Genomic DNA, 21,990 nt, shown 5'->3' on the forward strand with positions numbered 1-21,990 from the left:
TCAAATCCATATAAAATTTATAAAATTCACTAGTTTTATGATAAATTCACCTTGAATCAATGGATTAATCGTTAGTAGAATATTATTTTAATCAATAACTATAGGTTTAACAGCTGTTCATGAACAAGAATGAATTTTGAATATACCACTAGACACTACAGAGATGCACAAACGCTGGGTTTCCACTTGACTATCGCTGCAAATATTCGCCGAACGTTTGAACAGCTGTCACATTTATAAGCACGGTTAAGCCGCCCGCCGGTTAATCCGCCCCTGGATAATCGACGTTCTACTGTAGTTCCGCATTTCCACATACAACTACTCCGCATAGTTCACAGTAGCTCATTTTATACAGTCAACCTACATGTTTTTTTCTTTAAAAACATAAAAAAATAAGTTAAAACGTATTCACATTTATTTTTCTGAGTTAGTCTGATTAGTCTGTTAGTTTCTGATTAGTCTGGTTCGTAAACAAACTGGATATTTCGGATGAAGCAGAAATGTCGCGCGAGTAGCTCAAGTTTGCAAAATTGAGCTACTTTTTGTTGGATGAGTTATCAGCAAAGGGTTGGGTGTTGGGCAGCAAAGTTATCATATTTCTTAAATTTTGGTGAGAAAATCATGTCTAATCGCAGTTCCAGATTTGGGTTGAATTCCGGTACCAGAGCATTTTCATTATTATGTCTAGGACCGGTGCAGAATTTTACTTGTTTTTGGGGTCAGGCTCTGCCGCATCCAGTACCAATGTTTACAATCCATCATGAAACGTATCGGAAGCAGACTAATGAAGAAGGAAAAAAAAATCAACCAGCGACAAGCATATCCCAAAAAAGGAAAAAAACAAGAGCTAATAGTCAGCTGTTACAATATGGTTTTCTCCCCCACTGAAACAGCCGCAACGCTTGCAACCTTCGCCGGTTACACTGGGTCTCTCCAATGTTCGTGCACGATCACGCTGGCTGTAGAAGTGCGATCGACAACCGCGAATTTGCGTGTATTCTTTGTATAAAAAGCGAATATCTGGTATCTGTTCCGCACAGTGCTACGCTTAGCGCCGATCGATACGGTGCAATTTTGCTGACAGACCCCCACACCATGGATAGAATGCAGGTAAGTAGAGCGACAAAAAATCTCGTTTTGAAATTCAACTGACGTCCTTTTCTAACGCCCCCGGCAGCGAGCTACGGTTCGCGCGATTCTGCTCTCACTGGCCGTTTGCAGCGTGGCAGCATGGATGGTCACGAAGCCCCCAACCACTACGACCACCCGCGGTGGAACAGGGAGCTGTCCCAGCTCCAAGTACCGTTCGATTGATTCGTCCTGCGCCAACCCGTTCAATCCCAGCTTGGGCCGTGCGGGTGAACCTTACGCTCGCCTCCTTCCGGCCAGCTTTGCGGACGGTATCTCGCGCCCTCCGGTCATGAGCAATGGCAGCGAGTTTGTCAACGCACGAACCATTTCATCCACCGTGTTCCCGATCGACGAGACGCCCGATCCGAGCAATACGCTGATCAGCATCTTCTTCCTGCAGGCGATAGCAAACGATTTAAGCTTGCCAGCCGGTTCCAACGACAACGTGCCGTGCTGCGTCGATGGGCAGATTGTACCGAACGCACCGAGCAGGTGCTATCCCGTCAACATCCCGAGCGGTGATGCGCTGTATTCGTTTTTCAACATCCAGTGCTTGAACTATGCACGTGTGCTCACCAAACCGGGCAACCCACCGGCATCACAGCCTGTTCAACCGATCAACAGTGCTAGCAGCCTGCTCGATCTGTCCTTCCTGTACGGCACGAGCGTTGCGCAAAGCAATCGGCTGCGAGCATTCTCGGGCGGTAGACTGCAATCGGTAAGGCGCAATGGAGTCGAGTGGCCGGTAATAGATCCGGCCGGCTGTACCTGGTCCAACGTGTGCTATCTGGTGGCGGACATACGGAGCTATCAGTCGCCGATGGCCGCGACGGTGCATCTTTTGTTCCTGCGAGAGCACAACCGGCTGGCCACCCAGCTGCGTCTGCTCAATGCCGGCTGGTCGGATGAGGTGCTATTTCAGGAGGCAAGACGTATCAACATCGCCCAGTACCAGCAGATCGTGTACTACGAGTATCTGCCCCGGATTTTGGGACGGTCCAACATGCTAAGTAGTCGGTTGATATTCGAAGGCACTGGGTTCGCGTCGGACTTTAATGAGTTCCAAAATCCCTCCTCCGTGAGCGAGTTTGGAGCCGTGGTGATGCCGTTCATGCAATCCCAACTACCGGGTGGTATAAAGTAGGTCAAATTGGCATGTAGAGGGAGAGACAGTTTCTAATAGCAACGGCCAACCTTTTTTGTATCTCTTTTACCAGTTTCTACAAGGACGGCGTAACTGAAACGTTGCGGTTGAGCAGCTTAACGGGCAACCTCACACTCCTGGAAAGCATGTCCAGCAGTTTCTTCAACGGACTGACCACCCAATCGGCCAAACAGGTCGATGCTAGCTTCAGTGTTGAGTGGAAAAACTTCATGTACCGTGGTAGCGAGACGCTCGGGCAGGATCAGCTGGCGCTCGACATTCAACGCATGCGGGACTTTGGCTTTGCGCGGTACAATGACTATCGGTCCCGGTTCGGATTGAGCCGGTACACGACGTGGGAAGCGTTCAACGCCACGTTAAGACAACCGTGCATCAAAACCGTTCAATACCTCAGCACGCTGTACCCAAAGATTGATGATCTTGACCTGATCGTTGGTGCTGCCTTTGAAGAGCCTGTGGCCGGAGCTTTAGTTGGCCCAACGCTTTACGCCATCATGGAGCAACAGTTCTTGGCAGCGCGTGCCGGCGATCGTTACTTCTTCGAAGCGGGCAGACAGCAGGGCAGCTTTTCGGCGGCGCAACTGACGGAGATACGCAAAATTAGTCTAGCACGGCTGATGTGTGGAGCGCTACCGACGATATCGAAAATTCAACCGAATGCTTTTGAGCCAGCCTCGGCACATAACACACCCGTGGCGTGTAGCGCATTGCCCGTACCCAATCTGGCGGCATGGCGTGTGTAGAAGAGTGTACTTGAAAGCCCCCTTTTCTGTTGGACTAAGCTCTGGTATCTGCAAAGTAAGCCAATAAAAAAATGTCCCCAAAAACGTACCACAACACAACTGCATTCAGCTGAACAAACAAATCGCACATCTGCGAAAGATTTTTATTTCTGTACGATACCGTCACGGTATATCTGCTAGAGCACTGCAAAATGGTGTGTGTTGTGTCCGCACAAATGATACTTAAAGACGGTGGTGTGTACGGCACAAACAGAATATATATTTTGTCACTATCTTTGGTATGGGTACAATTAACATTGGTAATAAATAATATAAACAACACACACGCAATGCGGGGAGAGGACGACTGGTCCTTCTCGCGCCGCGATCCTCACTGAGGACGTCACCGGATGACAGCCTTGCTGTCAACAGTGAGCCCTCAGGATGAGGCAGCGGTCTGTCCACAACATCTCCCCGTTTTAATTAAGCCGGTACGGCTTAAGCCGACGCAGCGGTTTTAATGTAATTAAAACCGGCGTGGCAAGCGTACGGCTCAAGTGGCGCTGTGTAAAACGGGAGGGAGGAGAGTGTTGACCGGCCTCCGTGCCTAACGCTCGAACGGAAGGAGCGTTGGGGGCTGCAACAGGGGGCAGCCGATGTGCTGCGCTCGCTCGTTCCGTTGCAGCCGCTGTGGTGTTGTTGTTGTTGTTGGTGCTGTTGTCGTAGGCCGTTGCACCGGACGCCCATGATCCTGATGAGGCAGCTCTCCGGATGCTGCTGCCGTTGGGACGTCAATGTGCGGCTGAGCAGGGGGCGGCCGTGGTGCCGCGCGCGCTTGGACCGCTCAGCCGGAACCGCTGCACAGGGGCGACCGTGATATCGCTACCGGTGAACTGCTGTGCAGGGCGCGCAGGATGATGATGACGTTGACGATGATGATGAGGGTACACAGGGGGCGACCGTGATGCCGCGCACGACGACTGTGACCCGGGACACACGACGTTGCTGCAAAGGGGCGACAGTGGTGTCGCCGTCGAGATGTACCTGTGCAGCTGGAGCGCCGGCGATGAAGATGGACAGGGGGCAGCCGATATGCCTCAGCACTGTGCCTGCTCACCGGGCTCGACGATGATGCTGGTGCAGCAAGGGCGGCTGTGGTGCCGCGACGTCGCTGCTGCACCAGTGTGTCCGATGACGCTGCAGCGGGTGGCGGTGATGCCGTGTGACGACGGTCCAAAGCGGAATGTCCCCTCGCTTTGTCCGGTATAGTGCTGCAGCGGAGTGAGGATCCCTTCGGGGCTTCGCGCAAGCCCTGAGCGTGCCCATCCTGCGCGATGGCGGTTGCGCGATGGTGGAACCGCGATGGTGGTCTCGGTGCTGCGTCGGTTCGTTAGTAGGATCCCCCCCTACGCGAGGAGGATCCCATCCTCGTCGCCACTGTTGTGTCCGCACAAATGATACTTAAAGACGGTGGTGTGTACGGCACAAACAGAATATATATTTTGTCACTATCTTTGGTATGGGTACAATTAACATTGGTAATAAATAATATAAACAACACACACGCAATGCGGGGAGAGGACGACTGGTCCTTCTCGCGCCGCGATCCTCACTGAGGACGTCACCGGATGACAGCCTTGCTGTCAACAGTGAGCCCTCAGGATGAGGCAGCGGTCTGTCCACAACAGTGTGCAATTCGAACGATGGTTTTAGCTCGCTCTCTTCCTGTGGGAGTATAATTTTGGATGCACGAGGCGCCGTTTGCGTTGGTAACTTGAAAGTTGAATGTTTAAAGACGGTTTGTACGTTGTAAAACTTGCTACAAGATTACCAGCAGGCATCGTTGGGCCTTTGGTTTGTATAAAATTAATTCATTTTGAAGATCCACATAAAAGAAACACATGAGATGCAGCTCGTTCTTCGCTGCTTAATAGCTACCGTCAGCCTAGAGGTGACATCCTGTCCACGCGTCACGCTCTCTTTTCTTTTCGCTTTTTGCGCATTCTCTCGAACGCGTGATTATGGTCGTAATCTACTCGTAGGGAGTATTTGTCTAAATTTAACCTCAATTTAATTTTAAAAAAAGTTAAATAAACTACAGAGTTTGAATTAATGGTCCGTTTTCATTTGAATAGTCCTCGACCGGCTTTCAGGAATCGTCAACGCTCCAAATCGCTGACCCGCAGGGCAATGGGTGGAATGATGGGGAGGTGGACGAGTGATGGAGTGCATTTTTTTGTCATTTAACTTTGTCTACCAACACAATCGCACACCAGCGCGAGCTTTTTGGCGGCCATCTTGAACCCTCAAAACCACTCACAACGACTTACAAAAACAATCACCAGCGAGGGAAAATTGCACCGATTTGGAGCGTTGCCACCGCCCTAAAGCCGGTTTTTGAGCCCTCGATCCAATCGATGTTTTTCCTAACGAGGGGTAGGATAGTGCTGTCAATTGTCAAATTGAGCCATTTCCACAGAACTTTCAAATCGCGGCATTCATTCTGAATCGTACTTGCCGATCAAAAGGGAGTGATCTTGCGTGGTTGAAACAAAGAAAATGGACTACCTCTACAACAACGACTGCAAATTCTTTACAGGCCGTGGTGACGATGAAAAGCTTCCCGAAATCAGTATCGTTTGTGAGAATAGTTGCCACACGACGGCGCTGCAGTAAGTATCTTGAAATCGATGCGCAATCTCCAGCCATGTACACACATTCATGCTCCCCCGCCCTCTATCGCTCCCCTTAACCCACGTAACCAGGAAAGCAACACATTGCTTTGAAAAGCTGGACTACCTCGCCAAGCAGCGTCGTAAAAAGGCGGCCAAGGAAATGGAGTCGCGCCATAACAAGGTGCTGTTACTGAACGGATCCGCATTGGTGCAGGACAAAGTGTTTCAGTGCAACAATCTAGCCCACTTGAAGGTGTACTACAACAACGCCGGCAAGCGTTTGCAGAATGCGGGAAGGATGCGGGACTCGATACGCTACCTTGAGGCTGCATACGTCATCCCGTTGGAAAGTAATCGGAACGTGTTGCAAACCTCCATTAACCTGCTGCTTACCGTAGCGTACAGAAAGACCGAACAGTACCGGAAGTATCTCACATTCCTCGGACGCTCGAAGGATCCGCATTCGCAGGAGCAGAATTTAAACAATCTTCTTAAAAAGCCATTCCCCGTCTGGCAGGAGGATGCAGCGTGCAGCGCTGTCGATTGGGAAAAGGAACTGTTCGGCACTAGCAACAGCCGTGCCGTGTCCTGCGAAATGTGAGTCCCTTCCAGACACTAACCGGAAGCCATTGAAGCCGAACCGGAGTTCCTACTCATTTGTGTGATCACAATTTTTGCTTTTTCTTTCCAGAATCAACGGATCATTGGTGGCCAAGCGTGACTTTAATGTTGGCGATGTAATATTCGTCGAAAAGCCAGTGGTTGGTTACGTTGCGGAATCGATGGGTCAATGTAACTGGTGCACCCTGAAGACGCTCTACACCGTGCCGTAAGTGTGTTGGACAGCTTGGGGTACCTGATCGCAAAACCCAATAATAACTCCCTTTCCATCTCAGATGTATAGTTTGCCGTGAGGTATTTTACTGCAGTGTGCAATGCTTGGGCAAGGATGAGCATTACCACCAGTACGAGTGTCGGGGCTACCGGTCGCTATTATTTCCGCTGATGGATTTTATGCTTACAATCCGTCTGCTGGTGAAATCGTTGGATGTACTGCAAACGAACCTATCGCTACGCAAACCGCCCACCCATCATCCCAGGACGGTGGAGCAGCTGTGGGCAGCTTTGCTCGAGGATCACCATGCGCATTCGGAAGACTTGCTTTCGCTGTTGCAAGGGTGCACGTGCGATCATTACGTGGAGGAACCCGGCAGCTATCCGGTGCTGATCCAAAAGGCTTCACTCATCATGTCCTACTTAATGATGGACAAAAGGCTGGTTGAAGATTACAAGTCCTGCTGGATGAATCTATCGATTGCCGAGCGGAACATATTCCTTGAAAGCGTCCTGCTGCGGCTTTTGTGTGTAGTGCACACGTTTATGTGCGGATTCAAATACGAGCTGTCGTACGACAAGGGAGATGTCGACGATATGATGAGGTCCCGCTCGTCAGCGACGGACGCGCAGGACGCAGTGCACACAAACGCGCCAGAGTCGAAGGCACCATTCGACGCGCATCAGCGGCCAGCCGCATACGCGCGAACCCATGATAACTTGCTCATGTTTTGGGACGTTTGTTGGACCGAGGCAAATCACCGAGCGCAACAGGCGGACAATGTAGACGCTGTGGAGTGTGCGCTGCAAACATACAGCGAAGGTTATCACGCTACGTTCAACTTTCTGGAGCACCTGGCCCAGTGCAAATCGGCACCGAAAGTAACGACCTTCAACCAGTACCGTGGTTTGTACCGATTCGTTCGTGAAATTGAATCTTCTGACGAGGAATCAAATGTTATCACTATGTAAGTACACTGTGGGTTGCCATTTGTAAAACAGGCCACGAGAAATAGCCATCTTACTTATTTTCTGTATCGGTAGATTGCTGGATCACGGAGTCGTCGCGTTTCGGGCATTAAAATCGATCAAAAAGGGCGAGACATTGGTATTGGCACGTACGTTCAGCAACGCCAGCGAGGTGCAGCAAGATTTTTCCAATACCATAAAAATAATAGGAAACGGTAAGTCAACAAGGGATCCAACGGTTCAATGTTGGTAAAATAGTAGCGAAGTCAAACACATCTATTTCCATCCCTCAGATGACATCAAAACTGAGCAGGCAAGATTGATCTGTAGGATCGATTTAACGAGCGAAATCATCGATAAGATGAAAAATAAGACATCTTTATTCGTGTCGGGAAGTTTCTTCTCCTTTTTGTTCATTTTCGATCATTTCATAAAAGTGTTCGATGGGTAAGTGTAGTCACATGCGCTATCTATCAGGTAGTTGATTGTGCAGCACTAATGTTATCATTCGATTTTTTTATATTTGGCAGCATTTTACAGCGATCGAAGCACAGCGTGCAGATTTTTGAGCTAATAAACAAAATAGAGAACATCTACAATCATGCCCGGATAGTGCCGGGTGTGCTTATGCAAGACGAGTGGACGACCCAGTTGGTGAAGCGCGGTCCCAAGTTGCGCTTGATGAAGCGCCAGAACAACAAAATCGTTGCCAATCAGCTGTACAATAGCTTCTTCAAATGAAAAAAACGGATGTTTTCATGCGTACTTTAGTAGGAAAATGAATAATTTATGAACTACCGTGTAGGTTTTCGAAAATACAATGCATTCAATCAATAAGTGTTAAAAAGGGTTTATTATTTTAAATAAATCATGATTATTCTTAGAAGGACACCTACTGCTCCGAACTGAATCCGGCTATTGTCAGTTCGATTCTGGTTCCGGTGTAAATAGAACCATCCAGAGTCGGAACAAGCCAGTGCTGGAGTCGATAAGAGTCAGAGCAAATTGGAGCTGACTCTGATTCTGAAAGGCTCCTACTCTGAATGTCTTCGATCCCGGCGGACTATGATTTTGAACGATTTTGGCCAGCTTCGAATGATGGTGGTTGAACCTATCTTACCGGATGTTAACGGAGAAGAAAGAAAGTGGCGGGTTTCTAGATAATTCCGACTATGACCGATATCAACTCTAGAAAACACCTGCCAGCTCCAAATAACGCTGATTGAACCTATCTTCCGCAACCGGTTTCAAAATGTTCGAAATCTGAGTCGACTTATGCAAACTTTACCCAACACAATATCAAACGTAACTATTCCATAGGTTAGTTGTTATGTTAAATAATTAGAATTAAGATTTCACCTAATGAAAAACGTAATTAATTTCTTCATAATTCACAAGCATTTTTAAAATGGATCTGGAATGGATCTTTCTCATTTCAATTTGTTGTCTGTTTGCCTTGTTAATCCCTTGTTTATCTAGTAGCTAAGTAATAAAGAATTTAAACGAACAAATGAGCAAATTGACGATGATTATAATACCACATGATGATGGCTGTGCTTCCTATATCCCAAGCTCTCTCTCCAAGAATGTTTTGTGCGTTCGTTATCGTATTATTGAAATTCTGGTAAAAATAACACTTTCAACACACCCGAAGCAGCAAACCGCCGCCTGGGTGCGCGAGCAGTGCTGCCAAACCCGCCCTATGCCTGCTTTGACACAGCCTTTTCAGATGACAGCTGCTGCTGCTGGCAACAAGGCCACCGCTAGCTTTCATTTTTTTTTGCGGAGGTAAAGAAACCCATCGGGCTTGTAATCTTCGACGCGCTGTTTTCGCGAACTCGTCAGGACAAAACATGCAGCAAAAGCTGACCAGAACGGTGAATTAGCAGCGCGTTACAGGTAATACCGTCCGTCGGCGTGTGTGGAAAATGGGACTGGGTCGTTTTATTACGTAAGTTTTGTGTAAAAAGGTTCCTGCCTAGTGTGGGGGAAATCGCCCGTGTGTGCTGGTGCGGCGGGTACCTCCGGGTGGATGAGCGGTGCGGAACTTCCATCAAACATGGACGACCAGCAGCAGCAGCAGTAGCAGGGTGAAAATGCGAAAACAGTGTTTGGTCATCCTGGCTGTGGTGAAAGTGGTTGTGACGACCTGTGAGATGGAACGGACCAGATTGTCGTGAAAGTGTCCAAAAAAATGTACGGAAACACGGATTGTGTGCATCTGGGTTCGCTCCGTTTGCTTGATAAACATAACCTCTAACCGCAGGGATTCCTGCTTACCACAGCCGAAACCCCGTTTTCTGCTTTGAAATTGATGTTTGTCCGATGACAAGAGAGGGTGGTTGATTGTGTAAAGCACGACTGTTCAGCAGGGGCCGGCAAGATTTAAAATCAATATCAATATGGTACACCCAAGACAAGACAGCCAATCAAACAAACTTTCGTTTGCCAGAAATGGAATCTCGTTCGTAGCGAGTGTTTTTGCGACTGGTGGAATCTAATCTTGTCCTGTTTTTGTGTTTCTTTTCGGGTTTTTTTCCCTTCTCTCTCCCGATTCAGTGATAATCCGCACTCCACAGCGTCGATACGGTGGCGTGTGTGTCGCCACCCAACAAGCGCGGTCAACATGTCGGTGCACTACAAGTTTAAGAGCGCCCTCGACTTTGACACGATCACGTTCGACGGGTTGCACATCTCGGTGGCCGACCTGAAGAAGGGCATCATCCAGCAGAAGCGGCTGGGCAAAACGGTCGATTTCGATCTACAGATTACGAATGCGCAAACGAAGGAAGGTAAGCGATGGCCGTATCCTCATCCTGATCATGGCAGTCAATTTACCACCATTTAACGTGTCCTCTCTTTTATACAGAATACAATGATGATAATATGCTGATACCGAAAAACACGTCGCTCACGATAGCGCGCGTGCCGGTCAAGAACACAGGGAAGAAGAACTGGGAAAAGGCCGCGGCGGCGGCGGCCGCTGCGGCCGAGGCGAATGCACCGTCGTCGGCACCGCGCGGCAAGCACGATGCGGCCAGCTCGCAAACCAACGTCGACCTGTCGATGATGAACGGGACGGAGGAGGACAAGATCCGGGAGATGATGTTTCAAAGCACGGCCGAATACGACCCGACGAAGTGAGTATTATGGGCCTTTTTTTGGGCCTTCGTTTCCCGCATAGCGTACAAGAAGCTAACCGTTCTAACACAACTGCAATGCGTTCTTTTCCCCTCAATTTCCCATTCACAATGCATACAATGGCTAACTGTTGGTAACTGGTTGTGGGATGTAGATTTAAGCACAGGTATCAAGTTACTTTCCGCCTACTTTACTTAATTTATTCGCTCTCATTTTCAATTGCATTCATTTTCAATTCTTAATTTCCTGTAAGAAAAACAACTCATAAGCGTCTTTTCGTTCTTGCCTCCCTCCCCCCTTAGCTATCAGAAGGTGCGCGGCACGCAGACGGGCGAGGTGCCGATGAACTACAAGTGCTACCGGTGCCACAAGCCGGGCCACTGGATCAAGAACTGCCCGCTGGGGCCACTGCCGAAGGAAAGCATCGAGGTGAAGCGCACGTCCGGCATACCGCGCTCGTTCATCGAGCGCGACAAGGAGGTGGGCAACAATCCGGCCATGCAGCCGGTGCAGATGCCGCCGGAGGAGAAGCAGTCCATCCCGGAGGATCTGATCTGCGGCATCTGCAAGGATCTGTTCACCGACGCGGTCATGATACCGTGCTGCGGCAGCTCGTTCTGCGACGAGTGTGTGCGGACGGCGCTGCTCGAATCGGAGGACAACGAGTGTCCGGACTGCAAGGAGAAGGGTTCGTCGCCCGGGTCGCTCATACCGAACCGATTTTTGCGCAACTCGGTCAACGCGTTCCGCAACGAGACGGGCTACACGAAGTCCCAACCGAAGGGTATGTTCGTTTTTGTTTGTTTTTTTTTTATGTTTCTTTATGTTCAAAGTGTTCTTTTCTGTTTCTCTTTCTTCAGCTAACGTTGGTAAGAAACAAACCAAACCGGAAGAAACACCGACTGCGGACAGTACCACTACGACCAGCGGTGGTGGTATAACGTCCTCTTCCTCCATACCATTCGGTGGTGAAGGGGGTCAGCAGGGTGCCCCCATCGTCAGTACGATTTCCACCACTACCACCACCACCGAGCTGGTGGAATCGTCCACGTACGAAGAGGATGGTGCGGGTGGTGGTGGAGCGCGCGATGCGGATAGCAATCTGCAGCCGCAGCTGTTTGACGAAATCTCCCAGCAGGATGACATCGGTTCGCCGGGCCGTGAAGAGAAGGAGGCGATGGTGGCGGGCGGCGGACCGACCGGCGGGTTTGACAATGAGTCGGACTATGAGGACAACATTACCGTTACGGTGCCGCCGGCCCACCTCCAGAGCCGGGGTGCGTTCCGCGGCCACTACAATGGCGGGCGGCCGATGCGCCACGGCGGACGGCTGCACGGGCACGATACGCCACCGAACGAGCGGCAGATGGTGGCGAATCAGCAGCAGCAGCAGCAGCAGCTACAGCAGGGCTATGGTGGTGTTGGCGGGAATGGTAACAATGGTGGCCGCGGCAACGAGCTGATGGAGCGGGAGCAGCGTGAAGACGACCATCACCGCCGTCGAATCTTGATGGAGGAGAAGGAAGGCGAAGGGTACGGTGGAGCCGGCCCGAATGCGGGCTTGTTGGGCGAACGGGGTCGTGAGTACGATGAGCGATCGCCGGAGTACATGCACGGAGGAGGAGGAGGTCGAGGATTGATGCCCCATCCGCAGCATAATCATCCGCAGCACGTGCAGGCGATCGGAACGGCCATGGGACACCCGGGCGGTGGTGCGTACATGGGACCGGGCAACGGTGGTTACGGTGGCCACGTCGGCCACCCACAGTACGCGGGCGCGGGAGGTGCAGGAGCGTACGGAATGCAGCAGGGAGGCGGTTATCCGCCACAGCAGCAACAGCAGCAACAACAGCAGCGGGGATACGACCATCATGGCGGAATGTATCCCGCGGACCGTCCGCCGAGGATGATGTATCCGATGCGGGGTGGGGGGTATATGCAGCACCATCCACCCCACATGCGACAGCGTCCGATGGGACCGGGACCGATGGGTGGCGGCTATCAGACCGTACTTCAAACGATAGGGCCAGGGTAAGACAGAGAACATCTTCCGTGCGTAGAAAAGCGCCCAATTAACGTTGCTTTTTGTTTTGCTTTTTCTAGCGTCATCGACGATCCGCTCGAAGCGTTCAACCGAATCATGCGCGAGAAGGAGCTGCGCAAAAAGCAGGAACAGCAGCAGCAGCAGCAAATGCGCCGCAACCGTTCGCCGATGGGTGAGCGGGGCCGTCGCTCACGATCCTTCGACAACGGTGGTCGGGGCGGTGGCCCACGGGGCAATTCCTCCGATCGGAGACGCACCTCGCGACAGCGGTCACCGGATAGGCGACGGTCGCCCGACGATAAGCACCATCCGGACGAGCGGGACCGGGTGCGAGAGCGGCGCCGGAATCGGTCCAGCTCGTACAGCTCCTCGCGCTCGCGCTCTTACACGAGGTAAGCGATTTGCCAGTCCCCATCAGTGCTGCAAAATGTCACTGTCAATGTTATACAAAAATCTTACTGAAACAAATCCCTGTCAGCGTCACGTATTCAATTGTGATACTCAAAACAATTGGTGTGATCAATGCATGCTTCGTTACATTTTTGCAACCAACGTTTGGACAGTCACTATGACATTTTTTTTACTGTGATCAATTCTGCAAAATGTCAGACATAGTTATGACAAATTTCGGCTGAATCAAAATCATGTCAGCGTCACGAGCTCTACTGTGATGATCAGAGGTGAGACTCAAACAGTTGTTGCGACCATCATATGCTTGGTGACATTGTGTACAATCAACTCTTGGGCAGTCACTTGGTCACGACATTTTTAGTCGGTGATCATCACGTTAGTCATGGGAGATAGGCGGTGCATGCGAATAGTTCCAAAAAACAAAATGAGCATGACTCTTCGCTCTGTTTGATCCGACAGACAAACAAAGCAAACAGAGCGAGAAAGAATGCCCATTTTGTTGCTAAGGAGCACACGCCAAGTATGTTCCAAGAATGCCGTGAATATCACCGACAGAAAATGTCATGACCAAGTGAGTGATCAAGAGTTGGATGCTAAACAAAATGTTACCAACCATGTGATTAGTCGACCAACTGTTTGAGTCTCAACTCTGATCATTTCAATTGTGTACGTGATCTGATTTGAGCGTCGTTTCAGTCATGAGTGTTGGTGCCTGAAACAGTGGCATTTGGCGCACTGTTCATAGTCAGAAAAAGTCATGATTATGCCTGCGACGGCATTAAGCTCAGCTTGTCGGTCAGAGTATCGCGTTTGACTCAAGCACTCGCATGTCGTGATCGACATGTCATGACGCACTTTTATTGAGTATCATCAATGAGCATCAAGCTACCACGGATATGCTCATTGTTTTCGTTGGTGAACATTTCGTGATGCTCATGACATTTTGCAGCAGTAGTCCCCATTATTGTAGAGCAGGGGCCTCCAAACTTTTCAGCTCGCCGGCCGCATTGCTTCAAAAATAACTATATTGAGGGCCATTTGACGCTTCCTTTAAATGATGAGTGAACGTTTAAATCTCGTTTTTACAACAAAATACTAACGATACTAATACAGTTTCGTGTTACTAAAGCTTGATTTTTGTCTAAGAAAAGTAAAACGTACATTTTTATTTGAATAAGTCATAATAACGTAATATTTATATTAACTCTGGCAAAGTCATCGTGGGCCGCATTATAAGCTCTTGAGGGCCGCATGCGGCCCGCGGGCCGTAGTTTGGAGACCCCTGTTGTAGAGAAAGAGCAATGTATTTTAATACGATTTGTTTTTTTTTTCCAGATCCAAATCAAGGTCGCCCATGAAGCGGAACAAGTCGCCACGGAAACGGTCACGCAGCCCACCGGGCGGCTACAGAGATCGACGAAGCCGAAGTCGGTCGGGATCGTTTGCGGGAGGAATGCGGTAAGCTTTGTCGATAGAAGAAATATTTCAAAGGATTGCAAATGGCTTATAATTGATCAATTATTTCTTTTTTTCCGTTGTACACAGATACAGAGACCGTCGTGATGATCGACGTCCGGGCGACTTTAATCGCGATCGATCGCCTGGATTTAATCAAAACTTTGGGTAAGCACTTTAAATACAATTTTCCCTTTCTAGCAGTTTATTTAACAACGACTTTTTCTTTGGTTTTACAACAGCTACGGCAATCGTCCTCCCCGAGGCGGCGGTGGCCCAAGAGGAGGTGGTCGGGCTCGTGGCAACAGTCGGGACGTTGGTGGACCGATGCAGCATTTCCCGCCCCGAGGCTATGATCGTCACCAGCCACCCCTGTTACCGTTACCGGGCGGACGGCCGGACGAGATGCAGCCAGGCTTCCTGCACGGGCAGCATCATCTGCACGACTACCGGGACGGACCGGGCGGGGGCCAGCAGCAGCAGCACCAGCAGCAGCAGCACGGCGGCAATATGATGAGCGGCGGTGGGCCAGCAACAGCCTCGATGCAATCGGGTGGCGGTGTTGGTGGCGCGATGGCTGCCACACAGTCAAACAGGTACTGTTCTCATGTCATTAAACTTTTTAGTAATTTTGGTGTACTTTGGTTTGCAATGTTCTCGGGTGCCGCCGGTAACGGTTGCGCCTACGCGAACGCGCAAAGCAAAAGAGCTATTTATTGTGCGGAAAATTTAATTTTTACCTTTTACAAAACTCGACCTAAACCTGTGATATATTGAACCTAAAATGTGTAAAGATATAATGAGGCGTTCAGTATTTGTAATTTGAATACGTGCGCGCTTGTGGAAACCTTTTAAGGAGTAGCTAAACGTAAAAAAAAACATCAAATTGTGATATAATAATCCTGTTAACTTAGCTACACGTGATACTATGTGTATCGGGTCAAATTAAGGTACACACATACAATACTGTGATAAGTAGTTCGTAATAAGTCATAATGTACATTTAAGAAATTGCGTTGAAATTGACACACAGTATTGATCTAGAACAGGTATATCAAACAATTGTACCTTAACACATTCGGCTCGTGTACTCCAGACTTCATAGTTTCTTAATGATGAACGATTTTAAATGATTTTTAAGCTATCTTATACACATACACCTTTTATATATTTATTGTTTGTTTGGTGACAAGATAAAAGTAAAAATATTTCACTTAAGCTACACAGCAGATTGTACGCAATGTGTATATGTTAATCGTAGAATTTTCTCGTCACATTGTGGCTGAGTTGAACAAGTTTTATTTTAAATTACTTTCGATATGAATGGTGCCTCTTTTAAATCACGCCTAAAGATTGCCATTTAGTGTAAACAATATAATCAGAACGGCAAAAAAAAAAACAAACAAACAATAGAGCAAAGTTAAGATTGTATTTCCAAAATTCCATTAAAACCCCCGTTGTTAATTATCTAAATTTTATGCTAGTTAGCGATTGTTTAAAATCGTATCCTTGTTGTGCCTGGTTGTTAAAATAGCTTTAAATTTACCTTGTATAACAGTTTACACAGAAGTGAAGATCGTCGTCATTGTCGGTTGACAAAAAGGCTCACCGGATGCAGAAGAGAAAAGCTCGTTTCTTGATGCGAATAGAAGATGCGTTTATGTGCTGTTTAGCGGCTCTACCTTTAGAAAGTAGCTACGAAGCTAAGATGATCGCACAATATGATGGCAAAAACATACAATGCTCAGTTCTAACATATCATGTAAAGAATATGTTTAAACTTTGCCGTCCTTAGCGTTATGTTTGTGTGTAGAGAGAGATGCATTTGAAACGAGAAAGATATAAAAAGAGTCTTTAGTGCACTACTGGCTACTACCTCACACAAGTGACTGATTTTGAGAGGATGGAAATAAACAAAGAAAAGTTATTCCGGGTAAGAGGCTAGAGCTTGTTGAATAGACATTATTATCTTCTCTTTATTTTGTCGAATCCCTTTTCTGCGATGTGTGTCGATCGCTTCTCGTTTTTTGTTGCTGTTGTCATAAAGTTAAGCGCTAGTGATTAAGAAAGTATGCTCGATGCATAAGCAGCTTGGATCGCGGTTCGTTGTCCATAATCTGCATCAGAAAAGGTTCGTCGTTTGTAGCATTCCGGCAAGAATCGCGCCTGCGAAAGTGCTTTCATCTAAATCATCGCCTGTGCAAAACGAGGGTAGAGTATCGGAGTAAACGATGTAACGTTCCTCGTCACCACTACAATCGAGCCGCCGCTCAAACGGTTAAGAGTAGCTGAACCCAAAGCTGAAGCACCGGAACGGCCAGCTTCCTCCTATCTTTTCGACGCATCCAAAACGGGCGGTTCGGATTTGTTCCAGCGTTTTTGTTGGATCGTTACTGGGAGTATTACTGTTCGTGCTACAGCCCTCCCACACCCCCCCATTCTCCACAAACACCAACCCATGATGAGCGATGATAGAGGTAAAGTGGTCGTGCTTTTGTTTACTGTATCACCACCAGATGCTAATAACAACAACTTTTTCCATCTCCGCAATATATCTGTAGGACCTGCGACACATTGTACAAGTCTCGGAGCGCTAAGCGCGCGCGCCTGTGCCACAACTAATTTGTAATGTTCTTTCTCTTTTTCTCTTTCTTTTCTTTTTAATCCACTCCCAACTGCGTTACGTCCTTCCATCTATGGATGGTTTAGGTATCCGGGTCGTGATGAGCGTGAACGAAGTGTCGGTAGCTACGGAGGTGCCAAGCAATCGTCGGACTTTGGCGAAGGAGGGGAGCAGCATCATATGCAGCATCCGAACGTACCGCCTGGCGGCGAGCAACGGCACAGAACAAGCCGACAGTCCAGCCGGCAATCTTCTCCGATGGGTGGTGCTCATCAGCAAGGCGTCGGACATCAAGATCCTGCGCAGCGTGGTAGGGAGGGCGAGTGGCCAGAACACACTGACGATCCCGCCTACCACCACCAACACCATCAGCAGCAGCAGCATCACGCTGATCGGCCGAGTCCCGAGTCGAAGGGCGCCCGCGGTACGTCCGAACAGCGGCCAGCGTCAATGGCCAGCGGTAGTCACGGTCGGGGAAGATCACGTTCGCGCGACCGCAAGCGTCCTCCCCCGACCGGGACCGGTCAGGATGGGTCCGATCGGGATGGTGCGGATCGCAGAAGGCACCGATCGAAACGGTCCGAGTCGGCGGAGCGGCACGAACGATCGAACCGAGGCTCCCGTTCGGCTGGCGGCGGCGGTGAACATGAGCGGGACAAGCAGGACCGCAAACATCAGCCCTCGGAGAAAGACAAGCGCAGCGAGCCGGTGGACCAGCACGGCCGGCGGGGAGGAGACGAGCGTGACCATCATCATCGGGAACGGGGCAAGGAACGGGGCGAGAATGAGCGCGGCGGTGATCACCAGCGTGATCGCGAGCGGGAGCGCGATCGAGACCGGCAGCGGGACCGTGAGCGGGAGAAGGATCGCAACAAGGAGAAGGAGCGGGGCGATCACGCCGAACATCATGATCGCGACCGGGACCGAAGGAAGGAGAAGGAGCGCGAAAAGGAGAAGGAAAAGGAACGCGAGCGGGAGAAGGAACGGGAGCGCGAAAAGGTACGCGAAAAGGAGCGCGAGAAGGAAAGGCTGCGGGATAGAGAAAAGGAACGGGACAAGGAAAAGGATCGCGAACGGGGTGAGAAGGATCGAGAGCGGGAAAAGGATCGCGACAAGGAAAAGGATCGCGACATGGAGAAGGATCGCGAGCGGGAAAAAGAACGCGAGAAGGAGCGCGAGAAGGAGCGCGAGAAGGAACGTGAGAAGGAGCGTGAGAAGGAGCGTGATCGCGAAAAGGATAAAGATGGAAAGGAGGTGTCCAAGAAGAAGACGCGCGATTCGAGCGACGAAGATCGGCGTGACCGGAAGAAGGATCGCGACAAGAAGAAGCGCAAGAAGGAGAAGGAGGTGGAGAAGCGCAAGCACAAAAAGGAGCGCAAGGAGAAGGACAAGGAGCGCCGGTCGAAGGATAGGCGCAAGGAGCGCAAAACGGTTGAGAAGGAGGAACCGGATAGCTCGCAGCAACCGGCCACACCGACGGCACGGGAGCGGGAGGAAGGCGGCAAGGCCGGCGAAGAGCGGCGGGACGAGCGGGAGCGTGACGAAGCGCGATCGGCTGAAGAGGGAGACGATAATGCGCGGCAGGGAAGTGTTGCCAGTGAGGATGGCAAGCAGGAGAGCGATTCGGGTGAGTCTGGCGCAGACGATGACGATCGTAGCAACGCTGAACAGCTCGAAGACGAGCAGCAGGAGCAGCAGCAACACCAGCAAGAGGAGGAACAGGAACAGCAGGAGCATGAAGAGCACCGGCACCATCAACAGCAGGAAGCGCATATCGATGGTCACGATCATGGCGATTTGTATTCGGACATACCGGATAGGTATGAAGCGGATCAGCTGGAGCTGTCCGTGCTGGCGGAGGAGGGCGGTCAGGCCGGCCCAGTCGAGGACGATGGTGCGGCAGGGCTGGCAGACAGTACCGGGGACAGCCAGGAGAAACCGGTGGCCGACAGTGACGCGGCCAGCGGCGAGGGTGGCATGCTGATGAAGCGGTCCGATTCTGTACTGGATCTGCACGCCAATCTCGACTACGAGCAGGAGCTGGACGAAAGCTTGCAGCTGCATTCATCCCAGCCGAAGGAGGAGGAGGACCACGATACTGTCATGCCCGAGCTGTCCAAGTGGGAGATGGACGAGGACGGACAGATTAATTCGTCCACCGGCGAGGATGGGCAGGAGGGCGCCTCACCCGAGGATGGATCGGCCGGTGGGGACGGGGACGGCCTGCAGCTGGCCACTGGCGGCAAGGTAACGAGCGAGGTGCTGAAGCGAGCCGAAAATGCAATCTTCACGCGTGCCATTAACGCGATACGGCCGATTGAGATTAAGAAGATCAGCGGCGATCGGCAGAAGCTGTACACGGGCGGCAGTGGCAGTGGCAACGGTTCGCCGACCCGGTTACCGTTGGACGTGAAGCACGCGCAGGAACACGACGAGCTGAAGCGCTTCCAGGTAAGTGAATGGAACGGTGGTGGAGGATAGTTAAGGTGAAAAACATGTTTTGAACAGTTTAGATAGATTTTCATCTATTTTCGTAATGGTGGCGGATTTTCTCGATGCTTGTCACTTTATCTCGAAGCGTTGGCAAACTTTCTCGAAACAGTGTCACCTATACTCAAACTTTTCAATTTTACCACACGCAGAACAAATTTGTTGTGAAATGATTCGAGATCATGTCACGAAGATTCGAGATAGTGTGCCAAGTTTCTAAGAACAAGTGAAAGACGTTTGTGTGTATGATTTCTCTAAAAAGAATACTAACATTACATTTCATTCAACATTCAACATTCAACATTCAACATTCAGGTTACTGTACCAGTGAACGACGAGCGAGCGGAACGTTCGGTGGAGATAAAGCAGATGGCCGATCTGAAGGTGGAAACCCGTTCCTCGCCGATGCGCACCTCTGTTAAAGAGCGCCTGGGCAGCAAGGTGCCGGACAATGCGTCCCAGTTCAGTCGGTCACGAACTCCACCCACCAACCGCAAACCGGGCGGCTCCTCGAGCAACAACAACAACAACAACAACAACACCAGCAACGATGGCAACGGTCGCGGAAAAGCGTTCTCGGACCGGCGCCGCGGTTCATCCCGCAGCCGCAGTCGAACGCGGGACGATTCGAAGCGCGTCGACCGAAACCGGTCCGGCGGAAGGCACGAGAGTGGCAGCGGTGGCAGCAAAAAGCCATCGGAATCGTCCAACCGAAGGGGACGCGATGATCGGCAGCGCGACGACGATCGACAGCAGCGTGATCGTAAAGATGCGGAACCGAGGCGAAACAGCCGGGAAAGGAGTGACAATAGGAAAACTGAGCAGCAGCAGCAACAACGTGGACGTAGCCGTGATCGAGAGCGGGATCGCGATCGGGGTGATAATCGTGGTCGCCGTGGGGACAGCCGCGATCGTAAGGGTACCGTGTCGCCGAGTGCGAAAAAGGGCAGCGATCGCAAGGACGCCGACACGCATCAACGGGGTGGCAAGCGAGAGGACACGTCCGCCGGTCGTGTGTCATCGTCCAAGTCGGGTCACCGGGGGGAGGAAGGTGCGAAAGGAGGCCGCGGAGACGAGAAGAACGCAACGGCTCCCAGTTCGACGACGGGCTCGACCACCGGTGGCGAACGGCAAAGGGGTGAACATTCGCCGGCCGAGCGACAGTCCCGCAAACGTTCGGCAGAGCACCTGCGGGAGGGTTCGCCTGAACGGGGCAGCGGTCAGCAGGACGAGGCAGCGAAGCGGGACGCTAGCAGTAGCAGTAAGCGCACGAAGGTGGAAAAACCTTCGTCTGGGAAGGGGAACAAATCCGCTGCCGGGGGCAGCTCGAGCGATACGACCAGCTCCGATTCGGAATCTTCCTCAACGGACAGCAGCCCCGATACGGATGCCGGTGGTGGTGGCGGGGGCACCAGCAGCAAGAAGCGCAAGAAGCGAAAGCACAAGAAGGAGCGCAAGCGTGCCAAACGTTCCGCTGCGACGACGGAAACGGACGACGAATCCGGCGGGAAGCGCAAAAAGTCGAAAAAGAAATCGAAATCGTCGAAGAAGAAGAAAAAATCCAGCAAACACAAAAAGGACTAGAGCTCGGGACGGGGAAGGAGAGCGTAGCGTAGGGTAGTGCGTACGGATGATACTTACGTACATGCTTACTTGGGCACGCTTAGGGAGGTTCGCCCTCCCGTGCTTCGTGCGTTGACCGACGATCCGATCGATCGATCGACGAAGGGAGTTAGGTGTGTGGGTGAGCATCGTTTTACAAGCAGGATTTTGTCTAATGTACCACTACGGCCAGAGCTAGGGGAATTATTATAGGGGCGTAGTTTGCATTTCTTGGTCTGAATATGAGTGTGCGGAAATAATGGAAGACACAGAAGGAGGGCGCGGGGGGCATATATTATGATAATTAATTTGAAGATAGTAGATAATTAGTAATTTTCCCATTTCCGTGACGGACACAAGAGTAATGCTAGCAATTGAACTCACACACACTCTCTCTCCTTAGCATTTTACGGAAGACGGAAGAATAGCAAAGCGAAAACAGCTCTTATACTCTGTACATTTTGAAACTGTATTAAACGATGCACAGGCGGCGAGGGTTTAGCTTTGAATTAATATGCACTTAACCCCCTTCTCCCTCGAGCCTGGGCCGTGTCTCTCGAGGAGCTACCACCGGGGTGGGAGGGAGTTGGGTAAACCAGGCTGCGCGCAATGTACGTATTCCAAAATTTATCGGCTAAATAAAGAGTGTAAGGTACATCTAACTACTAGAATTGAAATATTTTGTTTTTGAATCGAAAAATCCCGAAATCGTAAACGCCATTTGTAGC

The 21,990-nt window shown here is 50.5% G+C and overlaps 3 protein-coding genes across 6 annotated transcripts; all 3 read left to right on the plus strand.

Moving 5' to 3' along the window:
• Positions 1-858: 858 nt before the first annotated feature.
• LOC120905175 (peroxidase-like) lies at positions 859-3,127 on the plus strand. The gene is made up of 3 exons (XM_040316029.1): positions 859-1,110; positions 1,178-2,271; positions 2,349-3,127. The coding sequence occupies exons 1-3, from the start codon at positions 937-939 to the stop codon at positions 3,037-3,039; spliced, it is 1,959 nt and encodes a 652-aa protein (XP_040171963.1). The 5' UTR covers positions 859-936; the 3' UTR covers positions 3,040-3,127.
• A 2,407-nt stretch (positions 3,128-5,534) lies between these two features.
• Positions 5,535-8,327, plus strand: LOC120901650. Of its 2 annotated transcripts, XM_040309769.1 has the most exons (7): positions 5,535-5,690; positions 5,784-6,290; positions 6,385-6,522; positions 6,590-7,495; positions 7,572-7,711; positions 7,790-7,943; positions 8,027-8,327. In XM_040309769.1, exons 1-7 carry the CDS (start codon positions 5,578-5,580, stop codon positions 8,235-8,237), a joined length of 2,169 nt encoding a protein of 722 aa, XP_040165703.1. In that variant the 5' UTR covers positions 5,535-5,577; the 3' UTR covers positions 8,238-8,327. The 2 variants fall into 2 exon arrangements, with proteins under 2 accessions (XP_040165703.1, XP_040165705.1); XM_040309771.1 differs by lacking the exon at positions 8,027-8,327 and having other exon boundaries at positions 7,755-7,909.
• A 929-nt stretch (positions 8,328-9,256) lies between these two features.
• On the plus strand, positions 9,257-21,933 carry LOC120899736 (zinc finger CCCH domain-containing protein 13). 3 transcript variants are annotated; one of them, XM_040305907.1, is made up of 12 exons: positions 9,257-9,395; positions 10,056-10,288; positions 10,366-10,636; positions 10,792-10,803; positions 10,940-11,421; positions 11,498-12,668; positions 12,741-13,073; positions 14,428-14,550; positions 14,638-14,715; positions 14,790-15,143; positions 17,257-19,621; positions 19,976-21,933. In XM_040305907.1, exons 2-12 carry the CDS (start codon positions 10,123-10,125, stop codon positions 21,242-21,244), a joined length of 6,624 nt encoding a protein of 2,207 aa, XP_040161841.1. In that variant the 5' UTR covers positions 9,257-9,395; positions 10,056-10,122; the 3' UTR covers positions 21,245-21,933. The 3 variants fall into 3 exon arrangements, with proteins under 3 accessions (XP_040161841.1, XP_040161843.1, XP_040161842.1); XM_040305908.1 differs by lacking the exon at positions 9,257-9,395 and adding an exon at positions 9,531-9,901; XM_040305909.1 differs by lacking the exon at positions 10,792-10,803.
• Positions 21,934-21,990: the final 57 nt, after the last annotated feature.

Source organism: Anopheles arabiensis, chromosome 3 (assembly GCF_016920715.1).
Source record: "Anopheles arabiensis isolate DONGOLA chromosome 3, AaraD3, whole genome shotgun sequence".
In the NCBI taxonomy this organism is placed as follows: domain Eukaryota; kingdom Metazoa; phylum Arthropoda; class Insecta; order Diptera; family Culicidae; genus Anopheles; species Anopheles arabiensis.